The sequence below is a fragment of the Chaetomium globosum genome, genomic scaffold, assembly GCF_000143365.1.
Source record: "Chaetomium globosum CBS 148.51 scaffold_5 genomic scaffold, whole genome shotgun sequence".
Lineage (NCBI taxonomy): Eukaryota > Fungi > Ascomycota > Sordariomycetes > Sordariales > Chaetomiaceae > Chaetomium > Chaetomium globosum.
The window spans coordinates 1,286,989-1,311,785 of NT_165980.1; the positions used below are offsets into that span (position 1 = coordinate 1,286,989).

General features: G+C 56.3%; 9 protein-coding genes across 9 annotated transcripts in view; 5 read left to right on the forward strand and 4 right to left on the reverse strand.

Moving 5' to 3' along the window:
- The window catches only part of CHGG_07241 (uncharacterized protein), a gene marked incomplete at both ends in the record, with an annotated part of 2,541 nt that extends 2,440 nt beyond the window's left edge, over window positions 1-101 (forward strand). Inside the window, one exon of the mRNA XM_001224896.1 lies at window positions 47-101. Coding sequence (XP_001224897.1) covers window positions 47-101 — 55 coding nt within the window. The remainder of the gene's footprint in view (window positions 1-46) is intronic.
- Window positions 102-1,104: 1,003 nt separating this feature from the next.
- On the reverse strand, window positions 1,105-3,085 carry CHGG_07242 (uncharacterized protein; the record flags this gene model as incomplete). Its single annotated transcript, XM_001224897.1, has 2 exons — window positions 1,105-2,865; window positions 2,936-3,085. 2 exons carry the CDS (start codon window positions 3,083-3,085, stop codon window positions 1,105-1,107), a joined length of 1,911 nt encoding a protein of 636 aa, XP_001224898.1.
- A 601-nt stretch (window positions 3,086-3,686) lies between these two features.
- CHGG_07243 (uncharacterized protein) lies at window positions 3,687-4,290 on the reverse strand (the record flags this gene model as incomplete). The annotated part of the gene is made up of 3 exons (XM_001224898.1): window positions 3,687-3,977; window positions 4,109-4,156; window positions 4,282-4,290. The coding sequence occupies 3 exons, from the start codon at window positions 4,288-4,290 to the stop codon at window positions 3,687-3,689; spliced, it is 348 nt and encodes a 115-aa protein (XP_001224899.1).
- A 1,563-nt stretch (window positions 4,291-5,853) lies between these two features.
- CHGG_07244 (uncharacterized protein) lies at window positions 5,854-9,658 on the forward strand (the record flags this gene model as incomplete). The annotated part of the gene is made up of 3 exons (XM_001224899.1): window positions 5,854-5,895; window positions 5,981-9,435; window positions 9,547-9,658. The coding sequence occupies 3 exons, from the start codon at window positions 5,854-5,856 to the stop codon at window positions 9,656-9,658; spliced, it is 3,609 nt and encodes a 1,202-aa protein (XP_001224900.1).
- A 630-nt stretch (window positions 9,659-10,288) lies between these two features.
- Window positions 10,289-12,045, forward strand: CHGG_07245 (uncharacterized protein; the record flags this gene model as incomplete). Its single annotated transcript, XM_001224900.1, has 6 exons — window positions 10,289-10,427; window positions 10,492-10,535; window positions 10,611-11,395; window positions 11,492-11,691; window positions 11,748-11,977; window positions 12,028-12,045. The coding sequence occupies 6 exons, from the start codon at window positions 10,289-10,291 to the stop codon at window positions 12,043-12,045; spliced, it is 1,416 nt and encodes a 471-aa protein (XP_001224901.1).
- Window positions 12,046-12,162: 117 nt separating this feature from the next.
- CHGG_07246 (uncharacterized protein) lies at window positions 12,163-14,918 on the reverse strand (the record flags this gene model as incomplete). The annotated part of the gene is made up of 2 exons (XM_001224901.1): window positions 12,163-14,716; window positions 14,788-14,918. 2 exons carry the CDS (start codon window positions 14,916-14,918, stop codon window positions 12,163-12,165), a joined length of 2,685 nt encoding a protein of 894 aa, XP_001224902.1.
- A 541-nt stretch (window positions 14,919-15,459) lies between these two features.
- CHGG_07247 (uncharacterized protein) lies at window positions 15,460-16,784 on the forward strand (the record flags this gene model as incomplete). The annotated part of the gene is made up of 4 exons (XM_001224902.1): window positions 15,460-15,564; window positions 15,618-15,780; window positions 15,841-16,151; window positions 16,206-16,784. The coding sequence occupies 4 exons, from the start codon at window positions 15,460-15,462 to the stop codon at window positions 16,782-16,784; spliced, it is 1,158 nt and encodes a 385-aa protein (XP_001224903.1).
- Window positions 16,785-17,401: 617 nt separating this feature from the next.
- Window positions 17,402-18,752, reverse strand: CHGG_07248 (uncharacterized protein; the record flags this gene model as incomplete). Its single annotated transcript, XM_001224903.1, has 3 exons — window positions 17,402-18,271; window positions 18,337-18,619; window positions 18,676-18,752. The coding sequence occupies 3 exons, from the start codon at window positions 18,750-18,752 to the stop codon at window positions 17,402-17,404; spliced, it is 1,230 nt and encodes a 409-aa protein (XP_001224904.1).
- Window positions 18,753-20,597: 1,845 nt separating this feature from the next.
- CHGG_07249 (uncharacterized protein) lies at window positions 20,598-24,622 on the forward strand (the record flags this gene model as incomplete). The annotated part of the gene is made up of 9 exons (XM_001224904.1): window positions 20,598-20,805; window positions 20,858-21,005; window positions 21,071-21,533; window positions 21,677-22,535; window positions 22,599-23,248; window positions 23,351-23,466; window positions 23,521-23,947; window positions 23,999-24,446; window positions 24,510-24,622. The coding sequence occupies 9 exons, from the start codon at window positions 20,598-20,600 to the stop codon at window positions 24,620-24,622; spliced, it is 3,432 nt and encodes a 1,143-aa protein (XP_001224905.1).
- Window positions 24,623-24,797: the final 175 nt, after the last annotated feature.

The window sequence follows — 24,797 nt, forward strand, 5'->3', positions numbered from 1 at the left end:
AAGCACGCTGACATGTAAATGCTCCTGCTCTGCCTTGCGGGGAAAGGATGGATGCTCTGGCGCCGGCATCTCAGTCTCGCTTTGTTGCCTCCCTACCCTAGAGGTGGATGGATTTGGCGCATATTGCCCTTAATACCGGGGCGCGCGTGTTGATGTCGGCTTTTGTTTTGGTTTGACGGTGGGACTAGAGAGGATACAGGATGGAGAGGAAGGGGCAGGGTTCACTCAGGGCTGGACAGGACAGGGCGCTGCTACTTATTGGCCGGGGAGGGGGCTTTTTACAAGCAAAAAGGGGTGAAGCGAGAGAAACTGGACTGGGTTGGGCTGGACTGGACTGGATTAACCTCGCGCGTGAGCGGTCAGGCGAGAACAGACCCCCCCTCCCCTGGACCGAGCCCCAATCTCTACCGTTCGCTTTTGTTGTTTGGCATATCTTCTACTACTTCTACTTCGCACTTCGTCTTGCTTTTTTTTTCCCTTCTCATTTGTTAACTTCAGCTCTTCCCTTCTCTGAGTCAGAGTCCCTTTTCTATAGCGGGGACCTTGTTAAAACAATGAGATGGCTATTTTCTGTGTGGTTTTATCGGTCTCATCCTTCCTTTGCCGTGGCGGGAGGCCAGTTGCATTACCATCCCTCTCGCCATTACCCAACACAGTCGAGTCTTAGGATGTGGGATATTCCAGGAACTTAGCGGCCGGGTCAGATGGGTCGGATCGGGTTTTCCTCTTGCGAACAGTAGCACACCCGCAGGACTAACGAGGGAAGAATTGACCGTGGAAACATAATCTGAGGTAGTCTTTTCTTTTTTTGTCCCGCTAATTTTTTTTTGTTTCCTCCTTTTGTTATTTTCTGGATCTCACAGGCGCATTCCGGTCACGGCGGGCTTTGGTTGAACAATAATAGATCGCATGATTTTCTCCCGGTTTGAAGGTGAATCCCATTAATCACAGCTGGGACAGAGTGTCGAAAGGACTCTTACACTATGGTAGGATCTATTGATACAGCTCCAGATCTACAAAGCGGATAACAAGCAAGAGGCTCTATCGACAGTTCATCCAACCATTTGTAATAACCCCCGCTAAACAGAAAAATCCCCATCTCCTTTACCGCCACCCACCGCGCCCATAACCTCCCCTCCCCTGATACCCTCCCCCTCCCCCTCCCCGCCCTTGTCCCTGGCCCTGGCCCTGGCCCTGGCCCTGGCCCTGGCCGTGACCCTGCTGGTACATGCTATTCTGGTTCCCCGGCAACGGCCCCGGCCCCGGCGGCGGAGGCGGAGGCACTGCCCAGCTCCCCTGGAAGGGAGGCGGCGGGACGGGGTTCGCACCGGGTGCGAAGTAGTTTTGTGGCGGTTGGGGCGGAAAGCGGTGGGGGTACGGGCGGCCCACGGCCCCCTGGTAGTTGGGCGGCGGGGCGGGGAATCCCATGCCGCCGAACCCGGGATGAGGTGGGAGGGGGTGTGGAATGGGGTAGGGCATTTGTGTTGGTGGTGCTGTTGGCGGTGCTGGGTGGTAACCCCAGCTGTCGGTTGAGGGCGGGTGCGGAGGTGGGAAGCTGTTCCGAGGAGGTGGCACTGGGAGGTTGGGGTGTGGTGGGGGAGACTGAGGACGGGACCAGGATCGGTTTGGGGAGAAGTCGGGACTTGGTGGTTGGTAGTTTCCCTCTCGGTTGCCATTGGCGCTCCCGGGCCGGTACCCTCTGCTGCGCGATCTGGACCTGGATGGTGATCGCCGGCGAGACCGGGAAGCGGACCGGCTTCGTGATCGACGGTAACTGCGACTCCTGTGTCGGCCCGGACTGGACAGGTCGCTCGCGTTCCGGCTGCGGCTGCGGCTGCGGCGCCTGCTTTGCGGCGATGCCGACATTCTTTGGCGTTTGAAAGCGGGTCGGCTGGGACTTCGGCTGGAGCCCTCGCTACGGCCCCGATGATGGCTGCGTGATCGGGTCTCAGAGCGGCTGTAAGATCGGGAGGAGCGTGTCCTACTGCGCTCGCCATCGCTACGGCCTGTCCGCCCACCACGGCCCCGTCTTCGGCGTTTCATCTTCTCGCAGAAAGCGCGGGACCAGCCGTAGTACGTATCTCCGTCAATAACCTCGCCTGTTATTTCGTCCACCTCGACACGCTCGCCCAGTCGGCTGACGTTGGGCAGCGGCTCATCGTGGTTCACCTCCTTAGCGTATATCTTGTCGATATCTACGAGCAAGCTCTTGACAGCGTCCACGAGAGCCTTGTCGGCAGGGCCCTGTGACAGGACAAGAGGCTTGATCATCGAGGGGTTCATCGGCCGGGTTGAGTTCGGCTCCAAGACAGGGAGCCAGTTCGCCGCGGGTAGATCGTACCACAGGGTTGAAGGGTCGCCGTGCGTACCCGGTAAGACCCACGGCGCCGTCTTAGCTGCTTTCGCCACGGCGCTCGCCGAATAGTCCCCGTCGTTGCGACTCTTCTCCTCTTCGTTGGATGACGGGCCTTCCTCAACAGCCGCCCGCAATTGTTGGACAAACCCGCGGGAAAAGTAGCGGTTCTCCTCCCATAGTCCGATCAAGTCTTGAATTTTCCTGATGTGTTTCGGGCTGTTGTTAAAAGCCGCTGCGCTCGCGACGAGGGTGGGTAGTGTTGGCTCTAGCTTTTGGGCGAAGGCTTCGTCTCGATTGCGGTGCTTTGCGTGATAGAGGATATCGTTTAGAATGTATAGAACATGGAGACGCCGGCGCTTGGCTGACGGCACACGGCTTGTTTTCGAATCCCCAACAGCGGCATCCTTCTCGCTGCCGAACGACTTGGACAGCGCGACCAGGTATTTGGCAAACGGGGCGATCCGAGCCGACGAGGGAACCAGGTTGGAGAGAGCCCATTGCTTGCATCTCTGGTGCGCGGCTTAGCCCATGGGTCCACACAATAGTCAAAATCGACACGGATAAAGCGCGTTATCAAACCTGGACATTGAGGGGCGAGCATTCGGAGACGGTCGAATTAACGAGGGCGATCATCGTCTCGATATCGTCGCGCGAACACGGCCGCGGATCTGGACGGAAGAGGGCGCCTGACAGCGCCGTCTTGGCGACAATCAGCTCTGCCGACGCCATTATGGGTACCCTAACAAGAGGGGTGGCGACGAGGAGGCGCTGATTTTGTTTTATTTCGTACTGTCGCAAACAGAAGCGTTGCTTAGGTATGGAGAGGCTGCTTTGAGATTGGCGTTGCCTTGCTGGTTCCCGTCGGTAAGGTGCCAAGCCGGCCAAAGTTCAGGTGCCTTGCAAGGGCGAGATGCGGGAGAGAGGTCCACCACGATTGGGTATTTAACATGCATCTACTGTGTATGGAGGCCAGGTGGACTCTTACAATACAATATGTAGCTAATGGTTGTGTAACTCTCCTGTCGTGTTCAATTCTCTATCCCAGAGAACTAACTATGCCGTGTATCCTCATTCAATTTAACAAGGCATGAAAGTCCCGAGCATCGCAAGAAAATCCTTTGGGTGTTGCATTGGGTAATACAGATAAGATAGAAGATAATGACGCAACGAGCGTGCCATGGCCGAGGGACCGGGTGCCTGGTGTGGCCGAGGTCTACGGCTAGGTCTCGAGGTCCCGAAGGTAGATTTTATCTCCCATGTGTAGCCAAACAGCAGGTCGGCCAATTCCATCGCTATCACAGCTGGTACGCCATATGTCCCAAGCAAATGCTCAAGAGAACCGATCCCCTTTCCGGCTGTTGAACGGAACGGCGGCCTCGTACTTGCTCTTCTCTGCCACTCTCTGGCCCTCGGTGGCCGGGGCGTGCCTCGTTGGGGCCGGGTCACTGCTAGATTCCTGGCTCGGTGAATATACGGCGTCTGTCCTTGCTGGGCCACCGCTTGCCACCCCACCATTCGACCCGCCCATGGTTGCTGATGAAAGCGGACGGTTTGGGACGTTTTCGGAGTACTCGAGCGAATCAACCATGGCCTTCTTCTTCCGTTGCTCTTCTAGTCGAGCCTGGCGGTCGGCATTGATGCTTTTTTTTGCAAGGTAATATGCCCCGCCGCCGGCTAGAAGGAGGCGCGACACCAGTCAGCCGCCCAGGGTTTTTCGTTTGGTTTTCGGAATTGGGGGTTGGAAGAGCATACCGACACACAACGAGCCCCAGCCCAGCCTGCGCGATATTCCCCGTTAGTCTAGGCAGTGGTTTCAGGCGCATCAACTGGTGGTGGTCTCACCAGAAGGACCTAACCTGAGCAGCAAGTCAGCAACATTTGTTGTGCGGCAGTTTCAAGTACAACAACCAGGGAACGCCACTAACAGTATTCATTGTGGCTCAGAGTAGACTGTTCTTTGAGTGAATAATAAGCCGCTGTAAAACAGAGAAGATTCGGCGGAGATGCGGGTTTAGAATGACTTTGAATTCGACCTTTCTTCCTCCAGGACCGGGGTGATGCAATCGATAACAGCCGAGCTCGAAAATGGGTCGATAAAGTTCTGGCCAAGCGCTCGATGTGGGGCCAAACAGCTCTGCTTTCCAGCCATAAAAGCCCGAACCTAGAAGGAGAGCAAGATATCAAGAAATGAGAAAGAAGCCAAAGAAACAGAGAAAGGGGGATCAAACAAACGGTAATAAAGTAAAAGTAAAGGAAAATAGAGTAGTCAAAGGCTTTTGGCCTTCGAAATAACTTCCCATTCATTCCTATAGTCGAGATTTGGTCGACATCTACTTTTGGAGTTCGGGTTTCTCTGTCCGTGACACATTTGGCACGCCACTTCAGAGGCTGCACTGTGACGCACAATGTGAGCTCCAAGATCACAAAAAAGGTCAGTCTTGGTTGGTTTTTTACGCTTATCAAATTGGCCACCCCTCACCTCTATTCTGTACCTACCCAGCTGTCGATAGCATCCATCAGATGAGGATGGCAGTTTTAGGTACCGAGTTATGCATTTGACTTCATCAAGCTACAAGGATCAAGGGGACCTGGCATCCAGAACAGGACTAGCCCAGGCACACAGTATGCATTAAGCCACGGCATTTCACGATCCTGATGGACAACCAGCTCATTTTCCCGGCCCCTGTCATTGAGCTGCAAGCCGCAAACCACATCGAGATTTGTGATACAGTCACATCCCGGTCGACCAACAACTTCTCCTCTCCTATATGTAGAAGGTTTTGCTGAGGGAGATGGATGCATTTGTGAGAATGGATTTCCGGTTGGCTCTGCTGTTTCCGACGGATGCTTGGCTGTGGGGCGGTACTTAAGAAACATCAGACGCCTATTGCTCGGATCCAACACCGGACAGGCGACTCGGATTGCTGCACGGTACTCTCTTCACTACTATAATTACCTGTTGGTCAAAGAGGAGGCACATCGTCATTTGCCCACCAGCAAAGCCCACGGGGCATCCACTTTCTCATCGTGTGTACCACCAACACCGACCAGACGGCCCCCAATCATCTTCAGGGACTTGCCAGGTTTCCCTTGACACGCGCCACACTTTGCCTCGTCTTCGTCTCGCAGGAGTGGGAATTTCTGGGCAACTCTAAAACAAAGCAGATGGTAATCTGTACATAACTTACATATGAAGGCGCAGTTACCTACTTCGTAAGCACACTACAGATCACTACAGTTTTACCTTAACAGCGCCCTCCCGACACAAGTGCCCCGCGGCTCGTCAATGCACACCACCAACCTGTCCTGCATCGCATCGACCGTGCATGTGCATTTATTTTCCGTGACGGTGGGCGGTACTGGTCTCTACTCTCGAATCCCCTCCGGATGTGCGACATCTCATGACAACAGGAGTTCCCTGGCTCAGGGTTAATGGAGCGTGCAATCGCTGAAGTACGATCCAGCAACTATTGTTCTCGACCCGACTTGTCGTTGCCATGGATCCAGTGCCAAAAGATGGGCCTGATGGCTCATCCCTCGTGAGCAACACCACACACCACCACCACCACACCGACGGTTGGAGTCGTGAAATGGAATGTGACTAATTATTGAATGTTGCACCAGAGACCCGTGTCCTCGCTTTTAGCCAAATTCGAAAACCTAAACAAGACCGAAACTCCCACCAATCCACAAACCGGGACCTCTTCAAGAACGGCATCACCTGGCCCGGCGCCGGCAACAGCACCGAAGCCCGTGCGACTCCGAGAACGGGACCCGAGCCCCTCGGCGGCCCGAGAACCACCCCCTGTTCCGACACCTCGCCCGAAAGAGAGGCTGAACGTCTCTAACATAAACCCGGCCGCCGCGAATGTTGGCCTCTCAACATCCCCTACCCGACCGCTTCCTCCACCCATCAGCCCACGACCCGGCCACCCCCCATCGCTTACCATCGAACCTCCCCATTCCCCGCCTAAGAGGGGCGTGGGAATACCAACAGGAGACCGTCCGGCCTTTGTGAATACCGACTCCCTAATCAAATCCCCCACGGCGGCGACAGGAACAAAACAGTTCGGGGGCCGTCCTCGGACGCCCGTCCACGAATCCGGTGTCTCGGCCCGTCCTACACCTGCTAAACCGCCATCCCCCCCTCCCCCTCGACGGTCCGGGGAGCTCAGACGAGACCGAGAGAACAAGGATGTTGGCAGGCCTGCGATTCCACCCCCGGTCAACCGGGCTGAGAAACCGCTGATAGGGGCAGCTCGCTTCTCGCTCTTTTCGCAGCCCAGCTCACCCGCTCATATACCGAACCGCCCAAGCGACAAGATCTCCCCCTTCGGCAGTCCGCCGAGTAGTAATGGGACCACTGAGGAGGATGCTCCCCCCGCGTTGCCCACACGTCGGAAAACGGAACTGGAACGGCCACAGCGGTCCGGTGCAACGTCTCACGCAGCCAGCGATCCATTCGAAGCACCGCCGCTTCATCATTCGCTGGCCGCCAGGAGGTTCGACGGAGATGGCGTTAATGGTAGGGCAGGAGATCCGCTCACGCCCCAACTCACTGGCGACCAACCGCCCGCGCTACCGGCGAGACCGCGGAGTTTCATAGACTCTTCCCGTACTGTGCATGCGGTTTCAGCCCCGCCACGGCCACCTCGGCCGGCGCTGAATACCAACCATCCTCACGAAATCGGCACAGCTGGCGCCGCCGCGCAGAAACGAGTCGCGTCAACACCCACGGCGCATGCTCCGCCCACTATCCCTAGGCTCAATGGTAGGTCCATGACCATGGGGGTGGAGCGGATGTCGAGTCGGGTTGTCAACGATTTGCGCGCCCCGGCTACACCAACTACCCCGATTGAGCACCGGTCTTTGGACACCCTGGCGGGGAGCTCCAGGGGCGACGTCTCTGCGCCGGTTATCACGGCCTACCCAGATACTTCGAGAACAAACCGGAGCAAACCTTACATGAACAAGGGCGTACACGAGATTCCTACCAACTACGACAGTCGGGTGTTCGATGTCTGCGGCCCATTCGTTTGCGCAACCGGCACGTACACGAGGGCCTGGAGTGTGCAAGACGGCGAGTTGATAATGAGCTTGGCCATGGGCGAAGGCTTGAAGGGGACGGCCGTGATATTCAAGCCGGGCGAAAACGTGGATGAGGAAGGCAAGCGGATCTGGGTCGGCAATAATCACGGCGAGCTGCTGGAGGCCGATGTCCAGTCGCAAGCCATCCTGAACCAGAAGCCGGGCGCCCATGGCCGATACGAGATCATCAAGATTTATAGGCACTTTAACGAGTTGTGGACTCTGGATGAGAGCGGCACGCTGCATGTCTGGGGCCCCGACGAAAATGGTGTCCCAAACCTGTCTCTGGGCCCTTCGCAATCCTTCCGTGTACCGAAAGGACACCTGTTTTCGATGGTTGTCGGCGACGAACTGTGGTACGCAACCGGCAAGGAGATACGGGTTTTCCTGCCGACCTTGGACGGGAGAACACAATTTCAGGTCTTGATACGGCCGCTTATCCAAGATAGCGCCGGCGAAGTCACCTCGGGCGCCATCCTGGCGTCGGAACCGGACAAGGTCTACTTTGGGCACAGCGACGGGAAAGTGAGCATTTACTCGAGGAAGGACTATTCCTGCCTCGGGGTGATGAATGTCAGCCAGTACAAGATCAATTCGCTCGCCGGGGTGGGCCGGTACATGTGGGCCGGCTTCAACACGGGCAAAATGACGGTGTTCGACATGGAGCAGACGCCGTGGGCTCTCAAGAAGGACTGGCAGGCACATAAGAACCCCGTGGTCAGGGTCGCCGTCGACCGTTCCAGCTTCTACAAGCTCGACCGGTGCCAGGTGGTGTCGCTGGGCGCAGACAACATTTTGCGTACTTGGGACGGGATGCTCCAGGAAGACTGGCTGGAGGGTGAGATGAAGCTCAAAGACGTCGAGTACTGCAGCTTCGAGAAGATCAAAGCGTTGGTATTGACGTGGAACGCGGGCGCCTCGACGCCCCATAGCCTGCGCTATTCCGAGTCCGACGCGACCTTTGTTCGCGATCTCTTGCAGAGCAGCGACTCGCCCGATATCATTGTCTTTGGGTTCCAAGAACTCGTGGATCTCGAGGACAAGACGGCCACGGCGAAACGCTTCCTCAAGCCCAAGAAAAAGGAGGGCTCAGACCAGGAGCGCATGAGCCACCAATACCGCGACTGGAAGAAGTTCCTCGCGCAGAGCCTGGACGACCACATGTCCAGCGGCGGGCTTTACCACGTTCTCCACTCGGCGCCCCTCGTGGGACTCTTTACATGCATCTTCGTCAAGGCCGACCTCCGCGAGCGCATCAGTAACTTGAGCAGCGCCGAGGTCAAGCGTGGCATGGGCGGCCTGCACGGCAACAAGGGCGCTATCGTGATCCGGTTCATGGTCGACGACACCTCCCTGTGCTTTATCAACTGCCATCTCGCGGCAGGCCAGACGTCGGCCAACGCGCGGCACAACGACATCGCGGCGATCCTTGAAACACCGCTGCTCCCACCGCAGCGCGACCCGGGGATCCGCGTCGACAGCTTCGTCGGCGGCGGCGACGGCTCCCTGATCCTCGACCACGAGCTGTGCCTGCTCAACGGCGACCTCAACTACCGCATCGACACCATGAGCCGCGACACGGTCGTCGCCGCGGTCAAGGCCGGCAACCTCGCCAAGCTGCTCGAGCGCGACCAGCTACTCGTCGCGCGGCGCCGCAACCCGGCGTTCCGGCTGCGGGCCTTCGAGGAGCAGCCGATTGCGTTCGCGCCCACGTACAAGTACGACGTCGGCACCGACACGTACGACACGAGCGAGAAGCGGCGGAGCCCGGCCTGGTGCGACCGCCTGCTGTACCGCTGCGGCGGCGGGCGCGGCCGCATCGAGCAGCTCGACTACCGGCGCCACGAGGTGCGCGTCTCGGACCACAGGCCCGTCAGCGGCCGCTTCCGCTTTCAAGTCAAGCGCATCGACCCCAAGCGCAGGGCCGTCGCGTGGATGGAGTGTCAGCAGCGCTGGGAGGATCAGAGGGGGAGGGAAGGCGAGGGGGAGAAGTAAGTCTACTACTCTACTACTACTGCTGTCTTTACTCGTCGTATTTGTTTGTTTGTTTGGTTGGTTTTGGTTTGCGTTCTTCGATGCTAACCGCCTCGGTTCCGTGGCAGGATGTTTTACTTGACCAGGGTAATCGGCTACGACCAGGCAACCGCCCAGCGACTTATTAATGAGCGGGCTTCGAGGAGAGTGCATCGGAGCCCCAGCAGGCATCGGGAATGAATGACGCGGGGGACGGTAGGGTAAACTTGGACGGACACCGCTAATGAATGAATGAGGCCGTATGGGTATTTGGTGTCCAATGATGACAACAAGATCACGGGCGTGGGCCAGTGTTAGAAGATGCATACCCCTTGGAGTTGGGTCGGATATGGATGATAGAGGCTTGACTGTGATGAATTGAATTGTGACGGGGCGGAAGCCCTGTGTTATGTCCAACCCGGGGGGGTACTGAGTATCCCTAATTTTGACATATGGGAGACCCCTTGAATGTTTACGTCCTTGGTATGCTTGGTATGCTTCTGGTTGGGTGAAAGAGCACTGTGCATGATGTCATCCGATACCCAAGACTCCCTCCACCATCTCCTCGGGTGTGCATCTCGTACGTCCGAGCCCGAGCCGAACCACAACTGTTGTTCAGATTACAAAGATCGGCGACATCAAGCCGTCCGGTTGTAAGACGGGTGAATAGTTGAGTAACAAGCAGAACTTCATTGCTCGAGTATATAAGAGTGGGTGGGCTTTCAGGCTTTCTTGAAGTTATCTCCATCTCATCATCAACTCAACTTGCCTTGAATGAGACCCTTCACTCGAACTATCCAACATCTAAGGACACTCGCAACTACCACCAAGATGGCTTCCACCGCAGACCTCCCCTACAAGATGCGCGTCACCCCGGACAACACCGGGCTCTGGCACATCAAGCAGACCGACGAGGCGGCCAAGAAGGTGTCGGAGCTGCTCCAGGAGGACATGGAAGTCAGTTCCCCTCGTTCCTTACCCTCCCCCATCCTTTTATTGGTTCTTGGCTAATACACCCCCTACCCATAACACAGAAGCACCACGTCTTCTTCAAAGGAAGAACACTTCCACAACCCATGTAAGTCCCCCCATCCCCCTACCCCCCCTTTTCCCCCCTCAAACTAACACCCCCTCTCCCCGCCCCCCTCCACAGATCCCGCACCACCTCCTCGCCCTCTACGGCACCGGCGCCGCGCCCTCCGCCCTCCAGGCCGCCTACCGCGCCAACAACACCTACCAGCGCCCGGCCCTGGCCCCGCACACTCCCTCCCTCGCCCAAACCCAGGCGACCTTCCACCCCTGGCCGGCCGCCGCGCGCCCCCGCTTCGGCGACGAGGCCTACTACCCGGATTTTTTGCGGTTTTTCCAGGCCGAGATGAAGCGGGAGGGGGGGTGGAAGAACGTGGTGGGACGGTATTTGTTTGGTTTGGGGCTGGGTGTTGATAAGGAAGGCGATGGTGTTGGTGGTGGTGGTGGGGATGAGTTGTTGGTGCGGTTGTTTGCGGGGATCTTGCATCCGCTGATCCAGCTGATGTACGGCGTGGAATGGGGCCAGGAGGCGGTGGTGGCCGAGGGGCTTGCGCAGGCGGCGGTGCATTCGGGGGATCTGGGGAGGTTTTTACTGGCGGCGGAGGAGAAGGCTAGGGCTGCTGCTGGGGGTGGGAAGGAAGGGGGGGTGGGGGTGTTGGAGTTGATGGCTGAGATTAGGAGGGATCCGAAGTTGAAGGGGGCTGCGAGGGATTCGGATCCGGAAAAGATCCGCGATGGGGTGTTTGCGCGTGCGCGGGAGGAGATGATCGCGCTGGCGGCCAGGGTGAGGGTCAGGCCCGACGAGGTCGAGGAGAAGACGGCCGAGATGTTTGATGCGGCTGTGTATGTGGCTGCCGCGGCCGCGGTGATGAAGGAGGGGAAGCAGCCCAAGTTTGACTTCTTTTTTATGTGAGTTGTGTGTTGTGTGCTGGGTCTTGGGGAGAGAGGAGGGGAGAGAGGAGGGGAGAAAGTTTGGCTGTTAAGTGCTAACGCTGCTGATGATAGGCACCATGTGAACTCCAGCCCCTTTTTCGTCGCCATCAACGCCCAGGACTGGATCCCCGCCGAGGCTAAGGCACGCCTGTTGGAGTGGAAGATCCGGATGGACTTGCTCCAGTATGCTGCCCGCGGCGCGCCCGAGCTGTCCGTTGAGAAACTGGCTGCTTATCAACCGCGAAAACCCAAAGCCGGTGGGTCGTTGGCTGGTACGTCGCTTGCTTCGCATCCCTTCTTGTATGAGATACACTGACAAGAGGAACAGATATTGTTGCCCGCCTGCACACTTACGAAGATGACGGACATTCCATCAAGCTGGCCCGGGCGGCCGTGATCTGCCGCAACATCTGCAAAAAGTACGAGGACGAGGGTAAGGGCTGGCTGAAGGTGAAAGGGGACGACATGTGGTCGAAGGTTTGCCACCTGATCGTCGACTCGGTCGAAGCACCCGGGGAGCGCTGGCTACGGAGCTGTGGTTTTGATGAGGCTTGGAAGGTATGTTGGGCCGTGACATTCGGGAGACAGGCACAAGCTGACTGGCGTAGGACGTCCCGGACATTTAGTTCTCGGACGAGTTTGGCGCGCCCGATGGGCCAAGGGTCTCAAATAGCGCAGCATGTACCAGAACAACTGGCCATGTGGTATCAACCTGTATTCCTAACGCCTTCTTATATGCCTGCTTATTCTAGCCCAATCCACTCCTCCTCACTGGCGTCTTCGCGCATCATGTCATCTATTGTCACCTCCTTTGTCGTAGATGGCAACGCCTTCACCTCAAGGCCCTCGATTCCGTCCGGAGTGTCACCAGCCCGCTTGTCTTTCGCCTGCCCGATGAGGTAATCCACCATGTAAACATTCTCATCGGCCAGCCGCCTGATCTCGTCCTTCATTTTGGCCACGGCCCGCGCCACAACACGCAACTCCACATCGACCTTGCCTCGGTTGGCTGTCAGCCACGCACCGTGCTTGTCCACCAGTGCCTTGATCCAGAGCAGGCAGAACTCGACGTGTGGTGACTGCTCCGTTTGGGCTGCTACGTAACGCAAGAGGCGCGCCACATACACTGTGGGAAAGTGCTCAACAACTAGTCCAATATCCGTGTAGGGGATGGCCTGGAAGACGCGCTGGATTAGACCGGCCTCGTTCAAGCGGAAGGCCATGACTAGCGCCTTAAGGTAGTCCTTCTCCTGCTCGAGTACGGCAAGCGTTGACGCTGGCGTGATTTCCATGTTCAAATCGAACGGGTCGAACTGCACGGTGCTGTCAAGGCTGTAGATCAACAAGCCTTCTGTCGACGCAGCGCAGAATGATGTTCCGCTTGGTGAAAATGCCACGCCAGTTACCCTCACTTCTGGTTTTCCCCTCCTTGCCGAGGGATCGCCGCGTTTCGAGCCGGGCAATGACCTGTCAATCCGGTCTTCCAGATCTGACGCCTCGCCCTGCTCATCCAACAACCCGGAGGGTCCCGCTTCTGTGAGCATCTTGCTGTTGAGGAATTCCTGGGTGCCCGACAGAGACAGGTTAACGCTGACGGTAAACTTCTTGAGGAGCACCATGGTCGTCACGGAGTACAAGCAGATGTACTTGCTGTTCCCGCCGGCCAGGAGGCAAGACCCGTCCATGCTGTAACGGATGGTATTGAAGCTCTTGGTTCCAGCCACGTTCGCAGCAGCCCTGCGGTCTGTGATCCGGCGACCTCCTGAAACGTCACGGCGGCCGTCAACACCAGATATTTGCTGCGCCTCCGAGACAGACCAGAATGAAAGTTGGCCGTCAAGTGTGGAGATCGCAATCTGGAGCGAGTCGGGCCTGAACGCAATGTCTAGAACGTCTGATTGAAGCTGCAGGGGCTCGCTGGTTTGTGTCCGGTTGAAAATCGACCAGATCCTCGCCGTCCTGTCCCAGCTGCCGCTGACTAGTAGGCCGCCGTTCGGGGCAAACGCAAGAGACGAAACTGGGCCCTCGTGGCCCGAAAGCCGATCAAGCAGCTGCCCGGTCTGGACCGACCAGATGTGAACGTCGAACGAGTCGATCGAACCTGCAGCAACCACTTCACCGCTTGGGTCGACCGCCATGCAAGAAAAGGATAACCTCTCAGCGGCGGTGAAGGTCTTGAAATTCCTGTATCTGATAAGATCCCACGCCCTGATCGACCCGTCCAAACTCGCCGTGAAGAGGACGTTGCCCTTCTTCGCAAACTCGCAAGCCGTTATGCCACTCGTGTGTTCGGTAAATGTGACTATACAGAACCCGGACTCGATATCCCAGACTTTGATCTTGCCGTCGTCCGCTATCGTGACGATCCGCTGGCCGTCGGGGGAGTAGACGAGGGCGTTCATCGAGTCGAAGTGCCCCTGTTGTTTTAGGATGTACGACTCGGATTGCCACTCCCACACCAGCAACTGGCCCAACTTTGAGGCTCCAAATGCCAGCCACTCTCCGCTCTTGTTGATCGTCACAAAATCGATTTCGTTCTGCGAGATGCTGAGCGTGTGGATCATGTTGAAGTCTGGCATTTCGTACAGCCCAAATATGCCATTCGAGAAACCGGCAACGAGCAGATTTGATTCCGGGTGAAAGGCGGCGCATCGGAGGGTGGCGGAGTTTTGCATGAAGTAGTGCCGATTGACAATCCTCCACTGCATATCCGATTCGTCCACCATCTCGTCCTCGTCGTGGCCGGGTTTTGTGGTATACTGCCAGTCAAAGACGGCTCCATCTTTGCTGACAGTGTAGATTGTTTCTTGGTCCTTGGAGAACCAGGCGCCCACCACTCCCTGCCTGTGACCTGACAGAACCGTGGGCGTGAAGCCCTCCTCGGCGTTGAGACTCCATATCCTTGCTGTTAGGTCCTTTGAAGCGCTGAGGAAGAACCTAGAGTCGCTCGACCATTCGATATGTCGGACATCGTCAAAGTGTTGTGTGTGGGTGTGGTGGCGCACGAAGGGCGCAAACTCGAGGTCGCCGGCGGCGTTGGAGTCTGGTGTCGACGGAACGTGCCAGACCTCGATCTTCCTCCCCAGTCCAACCACAAAGTATCGTCCCGAGGGAGAGAAGGAAAGCGCCGTCACGCGCGACTTGAAGGAGAAGTGGTATAATACCACTCGGCGTGGAACGTGAGTTAGAACGGCTTGGCCATCTTCGTCGATCGATAAGAGGAGGTTGCCCTGCGGGGTCAAGCCTATCCTCGAGATATTCTTCCGGTGGGCAAACGGGAGGGTGTAAGACTTGTTGCTGCTTCCAATTAGCACATGTCAATCCGGGTCAGATTGGCAGAGGGATGGATGGAGGGGGGTTATGCATACTCGACGAGATTGAAGACAGTGACTTTATTGCCAACAGGAGAGTATAGATGAGTTCCGTCGGGACTGAACAGAAGATTCCCCTGGCAGTATACCGTCCCCAGCAAGTTGGAGAACTTAAAATCCGTCTTCATGGTCGCTGGCAGTCCATCTCCCAAAAACCAAGAAATCGACCTGCAACAAAGCCAAAGCTCCAATCGCCAAAGCAGGATATCGCCGGTGCTCGCCGCCAAAAATTTGGCAACTTTTTAGCGGGGACGGCCAATTCTTTCTCCTAACCCCCGACGCGCCTTGTTCAGGTCACTTTCGGTGTCGAGCCTGGCTTGGCAGGGACTCTTTTCGGTGGCTTCTGGGGAAAGTGGAAAAGGGGAGCACGGCCCACTCAATTTTGAGTTCTCGCACCCTGACTGCCTGATGAGAGCCCGCCCATCAGTCTAGTCCGTGCTTGTTCGCTGATCCGTGCACGGCAGCTTCGCTGGTCTGGAAATTTGATGGGCAAATTCCCCTGAAGCACAAGCTCCCGACCCCGTCTCCTCGTACCCGTCAACTCCAACACATCCACCACCTCTTCCGCTCCAGCAACATTTCTCCCAATTGCGTCTGCCACGGTTTTGGCTGTACATTCTTGATACCCTCACCCACTTTTATTTCGTTTCGATCAATACTTAGCTCGAGATGGCTCCTGCCGCTGCCGAGAGCGCGTCGCCTATTGGCATTGCCAATTTGCCCAACCAACGGCACAAGATTGTCGCGAAGAGGGGTGCCGCATTTACTATTATGGTCAGAAGTGCCGGAAGTGTGGGGGTTGCGACTTTGTTCTGACCCGTTACTAGGTTGCTGGCGAGTCCGGGCTGGGCAAGACCACTTTCATCAACACGCTCTTCTCCACCACGATCAAGAACTACGCCGACCACAAGCGCCGGCACCAGAAGCAGGTCGACAAGACCGTCGAGATCGAGATCACCAAGGCTGAGCTGGAGGAGAAGTTCTTCAAGGGTACGCAGCAGCCAGGCATGCCGCCTAGATGTTACGAATACACCACTGACTGGCAACTAGTCCGCCTGACCGTCATCGACACCCCGGGCTTCGGCGACTATGTCAACAACAGGGACTCGTGGATGCCCATCATCGAGTTCCTCGACGACCAGCATGAGTCTTATATGCTCCAGGAGCAGCAGCCGCGCCGCCAGGACAAGATCGATCTCCGCGTGCACGCTTGCCTGTACTTTATCCGCCCCACCGGCCACACCCTCAAGCCCCTCGACATCGAGGTCATGAAGCGCCTGTGCTCGCGCGTCAACCTTATTCCAGTTATCGCCAAGGCCGACACCCTGAGCCCGGCCGACCTGGCCAAGTTCAAGTCGAGGGTGAGCACGGACACTGGTCGTTTAGTCGTTTCCGTCACGCTGACTTTGTTTTAGATCCAAGCCGTTATCGAGGCCCAGAACATCAAGATCTACCAGCCGCCGATTGAGGAGGATGATGAGGCTGCTGCTCAGCACGCACGCAGCTTGATGGCTGCCATGCCCTTTGCCGTCATCGGCTCGGAGAAGGACGTGAAGACGAACGACGGCCGCATCGTCAAGGGCCGCCAGTACTCGTGGGGCGTGGCGGAGGTCGAGAACGAGGACCACTGCGACTTTAAGAAGCTGCGGTCGATTCTGATCCGCACTCACATGTTGGACCTTATCCACACCACCGAGGAGCTGCACTACGAGGCGTACCGCGCGCAGCAGATGGAGACGCGCAAGTTCGGCGAGGCGCGCCCGAGAAAGCTCGACAATCCCAAGTTCAAGGAGGAGGAGGAGGCGCTGCGCAAGCGCTTCACCGAGCAGGTCAAGATCGAGGAGCAGCGTTTCCGGCAATGGGAGCAGAAACTCATCGCCGAGCGCGACAGCCTCAACAAGGACCTCGAGCAGACGCACGCCCAGATCAAGCAGCTCGAGGGCGAACTGGAGCAACTGCAGGGGAGCGCCGTCCGCAGCCACGGACGTCGCTAGGGAACTGTGGCTACGAGGTACTGACCTGCCGCGTCATGCATTTTGTCAACCCGCCGGCTTTTACCTGTCTCCGTTGGGCTCGCATGGCCTATGGTACGGTGGTGAGCAAGCAGTTGGTTAACCAAAATGTCTTGTCGTTTGGCCTTTTTCTATTGTTTTGTCCGTTTTTCGTTTATTCATCTCTTCCCTCCCTAGTTATTTGATAGCAGACGGGAAAAGGTGCGCAAATTCTCGGAGGGTAGAGGGACTTGGAACTACCCCCAGGGACTTCAGGTCGTCGTCCTCGACGGACTCAACCTTCACGTCAGTTGTTTTCCGGAACCCCTTTTTTATTCGACCTTAGGAATGATGTAATTTAGCCGCCTTCATGATACCAGATAATGAGAAAGGCTGCCTGTCCTGAAGGAAGCGACTTCTGCCGACAACGGAAGCCCTGTGTTGATTTGAAACAAACCATCTTTCGTAGACGACACCAAGTACGAAGTACATACATGCAGAGACAAACCTACAGAAAGAACGCCCGCTCAAACGAGAAATGGAACCCAGTTCGAAAACTGACCCGAAAGCATGGTCCGGAAAAACAAACCGTCCACCAACGCCTCCTTGCCTTCAAAAGCTTACACGGCATCCATAGTCGCCCTCGTCGTCAGCTGCTCGTTCTTGTTGCCGAGCTTGGATATTTGCAAAAAAGCATCCACCCCGTACCCTTCCAGACTATGCACCGCCAGACTCCCCGCCCAGTACTCGGCATACACCCTGCTCAGAGGCAGGCCCATCCCCAAGCGCAGATTCGGCGGCCGACTGGACAGCGAGGCCAGCGAGCTGTTCACGTCGCGACCAATCTCGCCGCCCTCGATCGAGGTGCTGCGGTTCTCGTGGCTGTGGTGGTCGTCGTGGTGGTGTTTGGCGTGGTGATTGTCCTCCTCGAGCTGCAGCTCCTGCATGGTGGCCGCCATCTTGGGCACCTTGCCCAGGTTGGCCAGGATCTTGCCGCTCGCGGGACCCTTGCTAAAGGACCACAGATAGGGCAGGCTGTCGCGGGGGATGCCGCCGCCCTGGTCCGAGATGCGGATGATGACGTGCTGGTGGCTCTCGCAGATGGTGACCTCGATGGGGGGCGGGGGCTTGTGCGAGCTCGTTGGGTCCTTCTCGCGCCGCCGCTGGTGCTGCTCGGCCACGGCCTGCACCGAGTTGCGCAGCAGCTCGCCGATGATGTACTCGAGGTGGCTGAGGATGTAGGGGAAGTTGGCGTCGAGGTGGCCGTCGATGCGGATCTCGGGCAGGGCCACGTCCGGCCCGTACGCGCGCTGAAGAATCTCGCGCACGGCGCTGCCGCAGCGCGTGACAACGTCTTTGGCGACGCACTTGAGGAAGACGGCGCCGATGAACTCGGACTCGGAAAGCTTGGCCCCTGGGGAGAACCACGGCGCGTGGAAAGTGTCGGTTAGTGCGAGGTGCTGCTCGGCGATGACGCGGCGAGAGATACGCTGAGAGTATGTGTTAGCTAGTGGCGCCGTTGGCAATTAGGGGTGTGCCGGCTGAGGGGACGAACAGATCGGAGAATGGTGTTCATGAACTTGTCTAGCTCGGCCGAGTCCATGAGGCCGTTGCTTTCAAGAATACCCATTGCGAGTTTGGGGATGACCGTCAGGTGAGCCTTGAGCATAGAACGGATTGTTTTGCAAAAGCGATCATTGTCATCGAGCGTTTTGATTTCCTTTACTTTCCGGAACGTATCAAAGGCAGTGTAATAGAGGTCATAGACCTCGTTAACGTGTGGATTTGTGACGACGACATAGGGCAGTTGCTGCATGTCGCGAATTCGGTGGGCGATCCTAGCAAGCGCCAGTCAGTATAGCCTTTGGCAATTAATTGTGGGATACAAACTCACCTCGTTGGTAGTTCGGTCCGAACATAGTTCGCTGAGTTGATCAACCTCGACTCGGCCAAGGTGCGGCCGAACACCATGAGTTGTCGCAAACTAATAGGTCGAGCTTCCTTTGCAACCCATCTATTACAAGGCGTGAGCACGTCAATTCAGACACGGAAGGCCGAACCAAGAGACAGAGAGGCACGCACTCATCCAGAACAGAAACGGGGCGCCATCTTGGGCTATGAGTAACGTGATGCGAATACCGCACCGTGGGCACCATGAGATGACCTATTGATTGCGATATCGCTGCTATGCCCGGTTGCCCCGACCTCCTCATTAACCGGGCACACGCCGTGACGTGAGACACCGAGAAGCGCTGCATGCCTTCGTCGTTGCCATGCGAGAGAGCGTAGGTGTGTGACTCGTTGGAACTCGACCAGGGATAGAGATTGGCGTTTTGAAGGTTTCAGGGCCTGGGTTACGATGTAAAAGTGGTTGGCAAGAACACCTTAGAAAATCGTCGACTTGACTTTTTACATCCAGTGGGCCGAAAGAAAGGAATGACAACCGCTGGAGCAGCTATAACTCAAGCAGCAACTGCTCTGGGTGTACTGCAGTCATCAGAGATGTCATCTCCAGCAGCTCATAAGTTGTGGCATGACGCTTGCGATACCGCACTGAATGAAGCTTGGTTGATGGGTCATTGAATTACCCCACATTTGGTTAGTCTCGCACTCTCAAGCATGTGGAGCGGGGATTACCAAGACAGTGCGGCGGGTACCTAAAACCGGTAATTATACCGTGCCTTGTGTCCGAGGTCTCAAGTTGTTGTTCCAGAGCGAGAGCACCGAGGAACACTCAGCATGCAAATATCACCTTTCTGCCCTTTTCTTATTTGTAGCTAAAACTATCCTAAGAAAGAATCAGTTATTTACCTTTGCATTGATACATACTTTTGAAGACCCGTTTATTTACCTTAGCATCTATGTTGTCACGTTGACTACTCTGCTCGCCTTGCTTCACAGGCGAGATGGAAACAACCTCTTCACAGTGCATACCTAACCAGGTAAATACCGAGGTCAGTAACCAATACATTTCATCTCAACGCTGGGCTTTTATCAAGCCATTTCTCACAATCGGCAGTATTGATAGGGCTTGAAGGCATCATTCAGCCCAATGTTCAGTTCTTGTTCAATCAAGTCCGATTAGGTCACTGTGGTCGCATGGTCTCTTTGCACCCCACGTCATTGGAGGGGCAAGGGTTGTTTGTGGTGTCGGTCGTTTTTCCATGCAATGCGTTAGAGAGGTACCCTGAACCCTTTGCCACCGCCGTCTGATTTGCGCAGAGAAAGAGGTACCCGCTGACCTGCCGAGCCTTGAGATACCCACATGTCAATTGTACGACGCTCGAGAGCCAAAGGCCGTCTGCTGCGCCCGGTTGTAATACTGGGGCGACAGAAAGTGGTGCAGTGCTTCAGTTCAAGTTCCCTTTGCACCATCTCACATCCATACCTCCCTACTAAACTTTGTTGCTGCTGACTGCTCTCCCCTTCGCTGCACACCTTCTGTTGTCGTTGCCACAGCAGAAGTTTGCTAGAATCCTAGGGACCGCACAGCCTATTTTTTACAAACATTCTTTACCTTATTTGCCCCTCAAATTCGTTGCCGGATCGCCCGACCGTGGCCCTGGCGCCCGCTTCAGTGTGCAGGAGGAAGCTTTGACTTGGCCCGCCATCAACGGCTTCTGCCTTCCAGACACGGCCCCTCCACAGGATGGTGAGTTCCTTCGCCAGAGAACTTCTTTTTGACCCACCACTTTCTCCACGATTATTTGGCTCCTCTACCTACCCCATATACCCGTCAATACCTGCCTTCCACCTTTTTCTCGTCAACCATTGGCGCCGAGACTGGCGTTGCAAACCTCCCCTCCGATCGACAACATGGCAGGCGCTACCCCGCCAACCGGTGCCCTCGCTAACCTTAACCTTCAGGATGACAACCAGAACCCCGAGGCCGCGTCGCCTAATACCACGATGGTTGATGCGCCGGAGGAGCATGTCGTCGAGGCGAATGGCACCGAGGCTGAAGACGTCGCCATCATCAACCCCGACGCTATGGACACCGACAGCCCCCTCCTGGCAACCGACCGTATGTCCTCTGGTTTATGCCGTCGACGGTCCCGCACGCTAACTCGCCATAGATGAGGCCATGAAAGAGCTTGTGCTTCCGCCCCTGGTAGAGGAACCTCGAACCATAGACGACCAGGTCCACACGTGGTCCGTGGAAGGATGGCGGGCGCTTTCTAAGAAGGAACATGGGCCCATATTCCAAGCCGGTGGTTATCCATGGTACGCAAGATTCCCATTGCACCTCTTTGCCTATCTGATGCAGAGTCACTGACCTAGCAGCGCAGGCGGATCCTGCTCTTCCCGTTTGGTAATAATGTGCCCGAGCAGTGCTCTATCTACCTCGAACACGGCTTCGATGTGAACAACGTCCCCGACGACTGGAGCTGTTGCGTGCAGTTCGCGCTCGTGATGTGGAACAAGAACCACCCCAATATCTACTTCCAACACTCCGCCCATCACCGTTTCACAAAGGAGGAGAGCGACTGGGGGTTCACGAGGTTCCTCGAGACACGCAAGATGTTCAACCCCGTCTGGGAGACTGCGGACCGACCCCTCATCGAGAACGACTGCGCCAACATCAGCGCATACGTTCGGGTTGTTGAGGATGAGACAGGCGTGCTGTGGCACAACTTCAACAACTACGACTCGAAAAAGGAAACTGGCTACGTCGGTCTCAAGAACCAAGGAGCCACCTGCTACTTGAACTCCCTTTTGCAATCATTATATTTCACCAACGCCTTCCGCAAGGTAACCCACCATGTGCCAATTCCAAACCTTGACGAGGCCGTCTGACTAACATTGGATAGGCCATTTATCGTATCCCTACAGAAGAAGAGGAAAGCATGACCAACAGTGCTTACACATTGCAAAGGCTTTTCTATCAATTGCAGACATCCACCTCGGCCGTGGGCACCGCCGAGCTCACCAAATCCTTTGGCTGGGAAACACGCCACATTTTCGAGCAGCAGGACGTGCAGGAACTCTCCCGGAAGCTTATGGAGCGTATGGAAGAGAAGATGAAGGGCACCGAGTTCGAGAAGGCGCTACCGCAGATGTTCAGCGGCAAGATCAAGACGTACATCTCTTGCATCAATGTCCCCTACGAGTCGAGCCGGATTGAGGACTTCTGGGACGTCCAGCTCAACGTGAGTGGGAATGAGAATTTGCTGGAGAGCTTCCAGGACTACATCCAGGTGGAGAAGCTCGACGGAGAGAACCAGTACTTTGCCGGCGACCAATACAAGCTCCAGGACGCAAACAAGGGCGTCATCTTCCAAGGCTTCCCCGACGTCTTGCACCTGCAGCTGAAGCGCTTCGAGTACGACATCCAACGCGACGCTATGATGAAAATCAACGACCGCTACGAGTTTCCTGAGGAGTTCGACGCCTCGCTTTACTTGGACAAAGAGGCGGACAGGTCAGAGTCCTGGGAGTACCAGCTACACGGCGTTTTGGTACACAGCGGCGACCTCAACGCCGGCCATTACTACGCCTTCCTCAAGCCGGACAAGGAGGGCTGGTGGTACAAGTACGACGACGACAAGGTCACCAAGGCCACCAAGCGGGAGGTACTGGAGGAGAATTTTGGCGGCCCGTTCAAGTTCCCTACCGGCCAGGTGCGGCCGCTCAGCAACAAAAAGGGACCGGTCATGAGGCCTAATAGTGCGTACATGTTGGTATACATCCGAAAATCCAGACTCGACAGCGTACTCTGCCCTGTCGCGGCAGAGGACACTCCAGGACATCTCCGTAAGTTGCGATTCCTCCACAGAACGACCGACAGACATTTGGCGATGCTAACCTCATCTTAAGATCGGCGATTTGAGGAAGAATATGTCGCCCGGGAGGCGCGGCGTAAGGAGAGGGAAGAACAGCATCTTTACCTTGGTGTCAAAGCCATCACTGAAGCGACATTCCAGCAACACGGCAACACCGACCTTGCTAGCTTTGACGCGACGCCAGACGAGGACTCGGCTGCGCCTAGGCTCTACCGCTTCCTACGCACAGCTACCATGCAAGAGCTAGTTGACCAGATTGCGGCGGATATTGAACAAGATCCGAAACGTGTGAGGCTCTGGATTATGGTGAACCGCCAGAATAAAACAATCCGGCCAGATCAACCTGTGATGGACCTTCGTCCGACCGTCGAGGAAACCTACAACAGAGCAGCGGCGCACAGGGACCAAGCACTCCGCGTGTGGGTCGAGGTGGCCGAGGAAGTCGACGCCGAGGGCGCCGCTGTGTGGCCGACATACGGCCCCGGACTTGCCAACGGGGTTGTCGTGAAGAATGACCTCATTCTGCTTTTCCTCAAATGGTTTGATGCCGAGGCGCAAGCGCTGAAAGGCGTCGGTCATGTGTACATCAGCAAGGAGAAGAAGGTGGAGGAGCTCATCCCCACCATTATGAAGAAGATGAGCTGGGACAAGCTGCCGAGCGACGAGCGGATCCAACTCTGGGAGGTGAGCATAATGATTCGTGAATCTACCACGGAAGGTAGCCAAGGAAGCTAACATTGACAGGAAATCAAACCTAACATGATTGAGGGCCTCAAAGGCAAACAGTCTCTTAAAGCGGCAGAGCTCCAAGATGGTGATATCGTTTGCTTCCAACGGGTTCACGAGAAGAAGTCGAAACTGAGCCTCACTGGGGGGAGCGATAAGCAGCCGTCCGAGGAAGCGTACGTTGCAAAGCATTTGATCCACTTTGAGACGTGTAACTGATGACTCGGTAGGAAATCGCTGGACCGGGCTGAGGACGCTCGTGAATACTACGATTTCCTTCTCAACAAGCGCACCGTCATGTTTCGCGCGCATCCTCAGAAATGCGACCCCGACGCGTACCCGCCGTTTGAGCTGGTCCTGAACTCCAAGATGAGCTACGACAAGTTGTCGGAACAAGTAGCCGAGAAATTGGGGATAGAAGCAACGCATCTCCGATTCTACACGGTCAATGCCAGCTCAAATAACCCAAGGGCCGCAGTTAAGCGTGGCCAGAACCAGACCCTCCAAAACATTCTCGTACCCGCAGGCTACGGCCAGTTGAACATGAACCAACGGAGCGACGCCCTGTTTTTCGAGGTGCTAGACATGAGTCTTGCCGAGCTAGACACCAAAAAGAACATCAAGCTCACGCTCCTCAGCGAGGGTATCACCAAAGAGGTGAGTCAGGGAAATGGGTTGAGGGCGGGATCCGGCTAACTTTGATTCCAGGAGCAATTTGATATCCTTGTGCCCAAGAACGGTCAGGTGGAAGACCTCATCGACTGTTTGACTAAGAAGGCAAAGATCCCTAGCGAAGCAGAAGCAGGGCCGATCCGGGTCTACGAAATCAGCAACCACAAGTTCTTCCGGGAACTCGACCGAAGCTATCCCGTCATTAGCATCAACGACTACACGACCGTCATCGCCGAGCGGATACCGACGGAAGACGTCGAAGTCACGGACCAGTCGCAGTTCATCTCGGTGTTCCAGTACCATAGCGAACCTAGCAGGGCGCATGGCATCCCGTTCCGGTTCCTTCTCAAGGAAGGCGAGCCGTTTTCAGAAACGAAGAAGCGGCTCGAGAAGCGCACGGGGCTGAAGGGCAAGAGCTTTGAGAAGATCAAGTTTTCTCTAGTCCGAAGGGCGCAGTTCTCACGACCCCAATACTTGACAGATGGTGAGCATCCCTCCTGGCCTGAACACACACACACACACACCAAAAACTGACTCGGCTACGCAGATGACATCGTCTGGGAAGTGGCAACGGGTGCGGACGACTCCCTTGCCTTAGATCACCCCGACCGGACGAGGTCGGTAAGGAACGGCGCTGGAGACCTGTTTCTCAAGGGCTAGGCATTCTCAGGGAGGGTATGCATTATTCTTTTGGCGGTTACGGCTTCCCGCGTGTGTATCCTTTGTCATGGCGCCCGGCAGCGGGTTGGTCGTTTAGGCAAAAGCGGTGGCCTTGGAGATGCAGGCATATCGTTCATGTTGGTAGTTGTTATTTTTTGGTTTCTTCCGTTTTCCA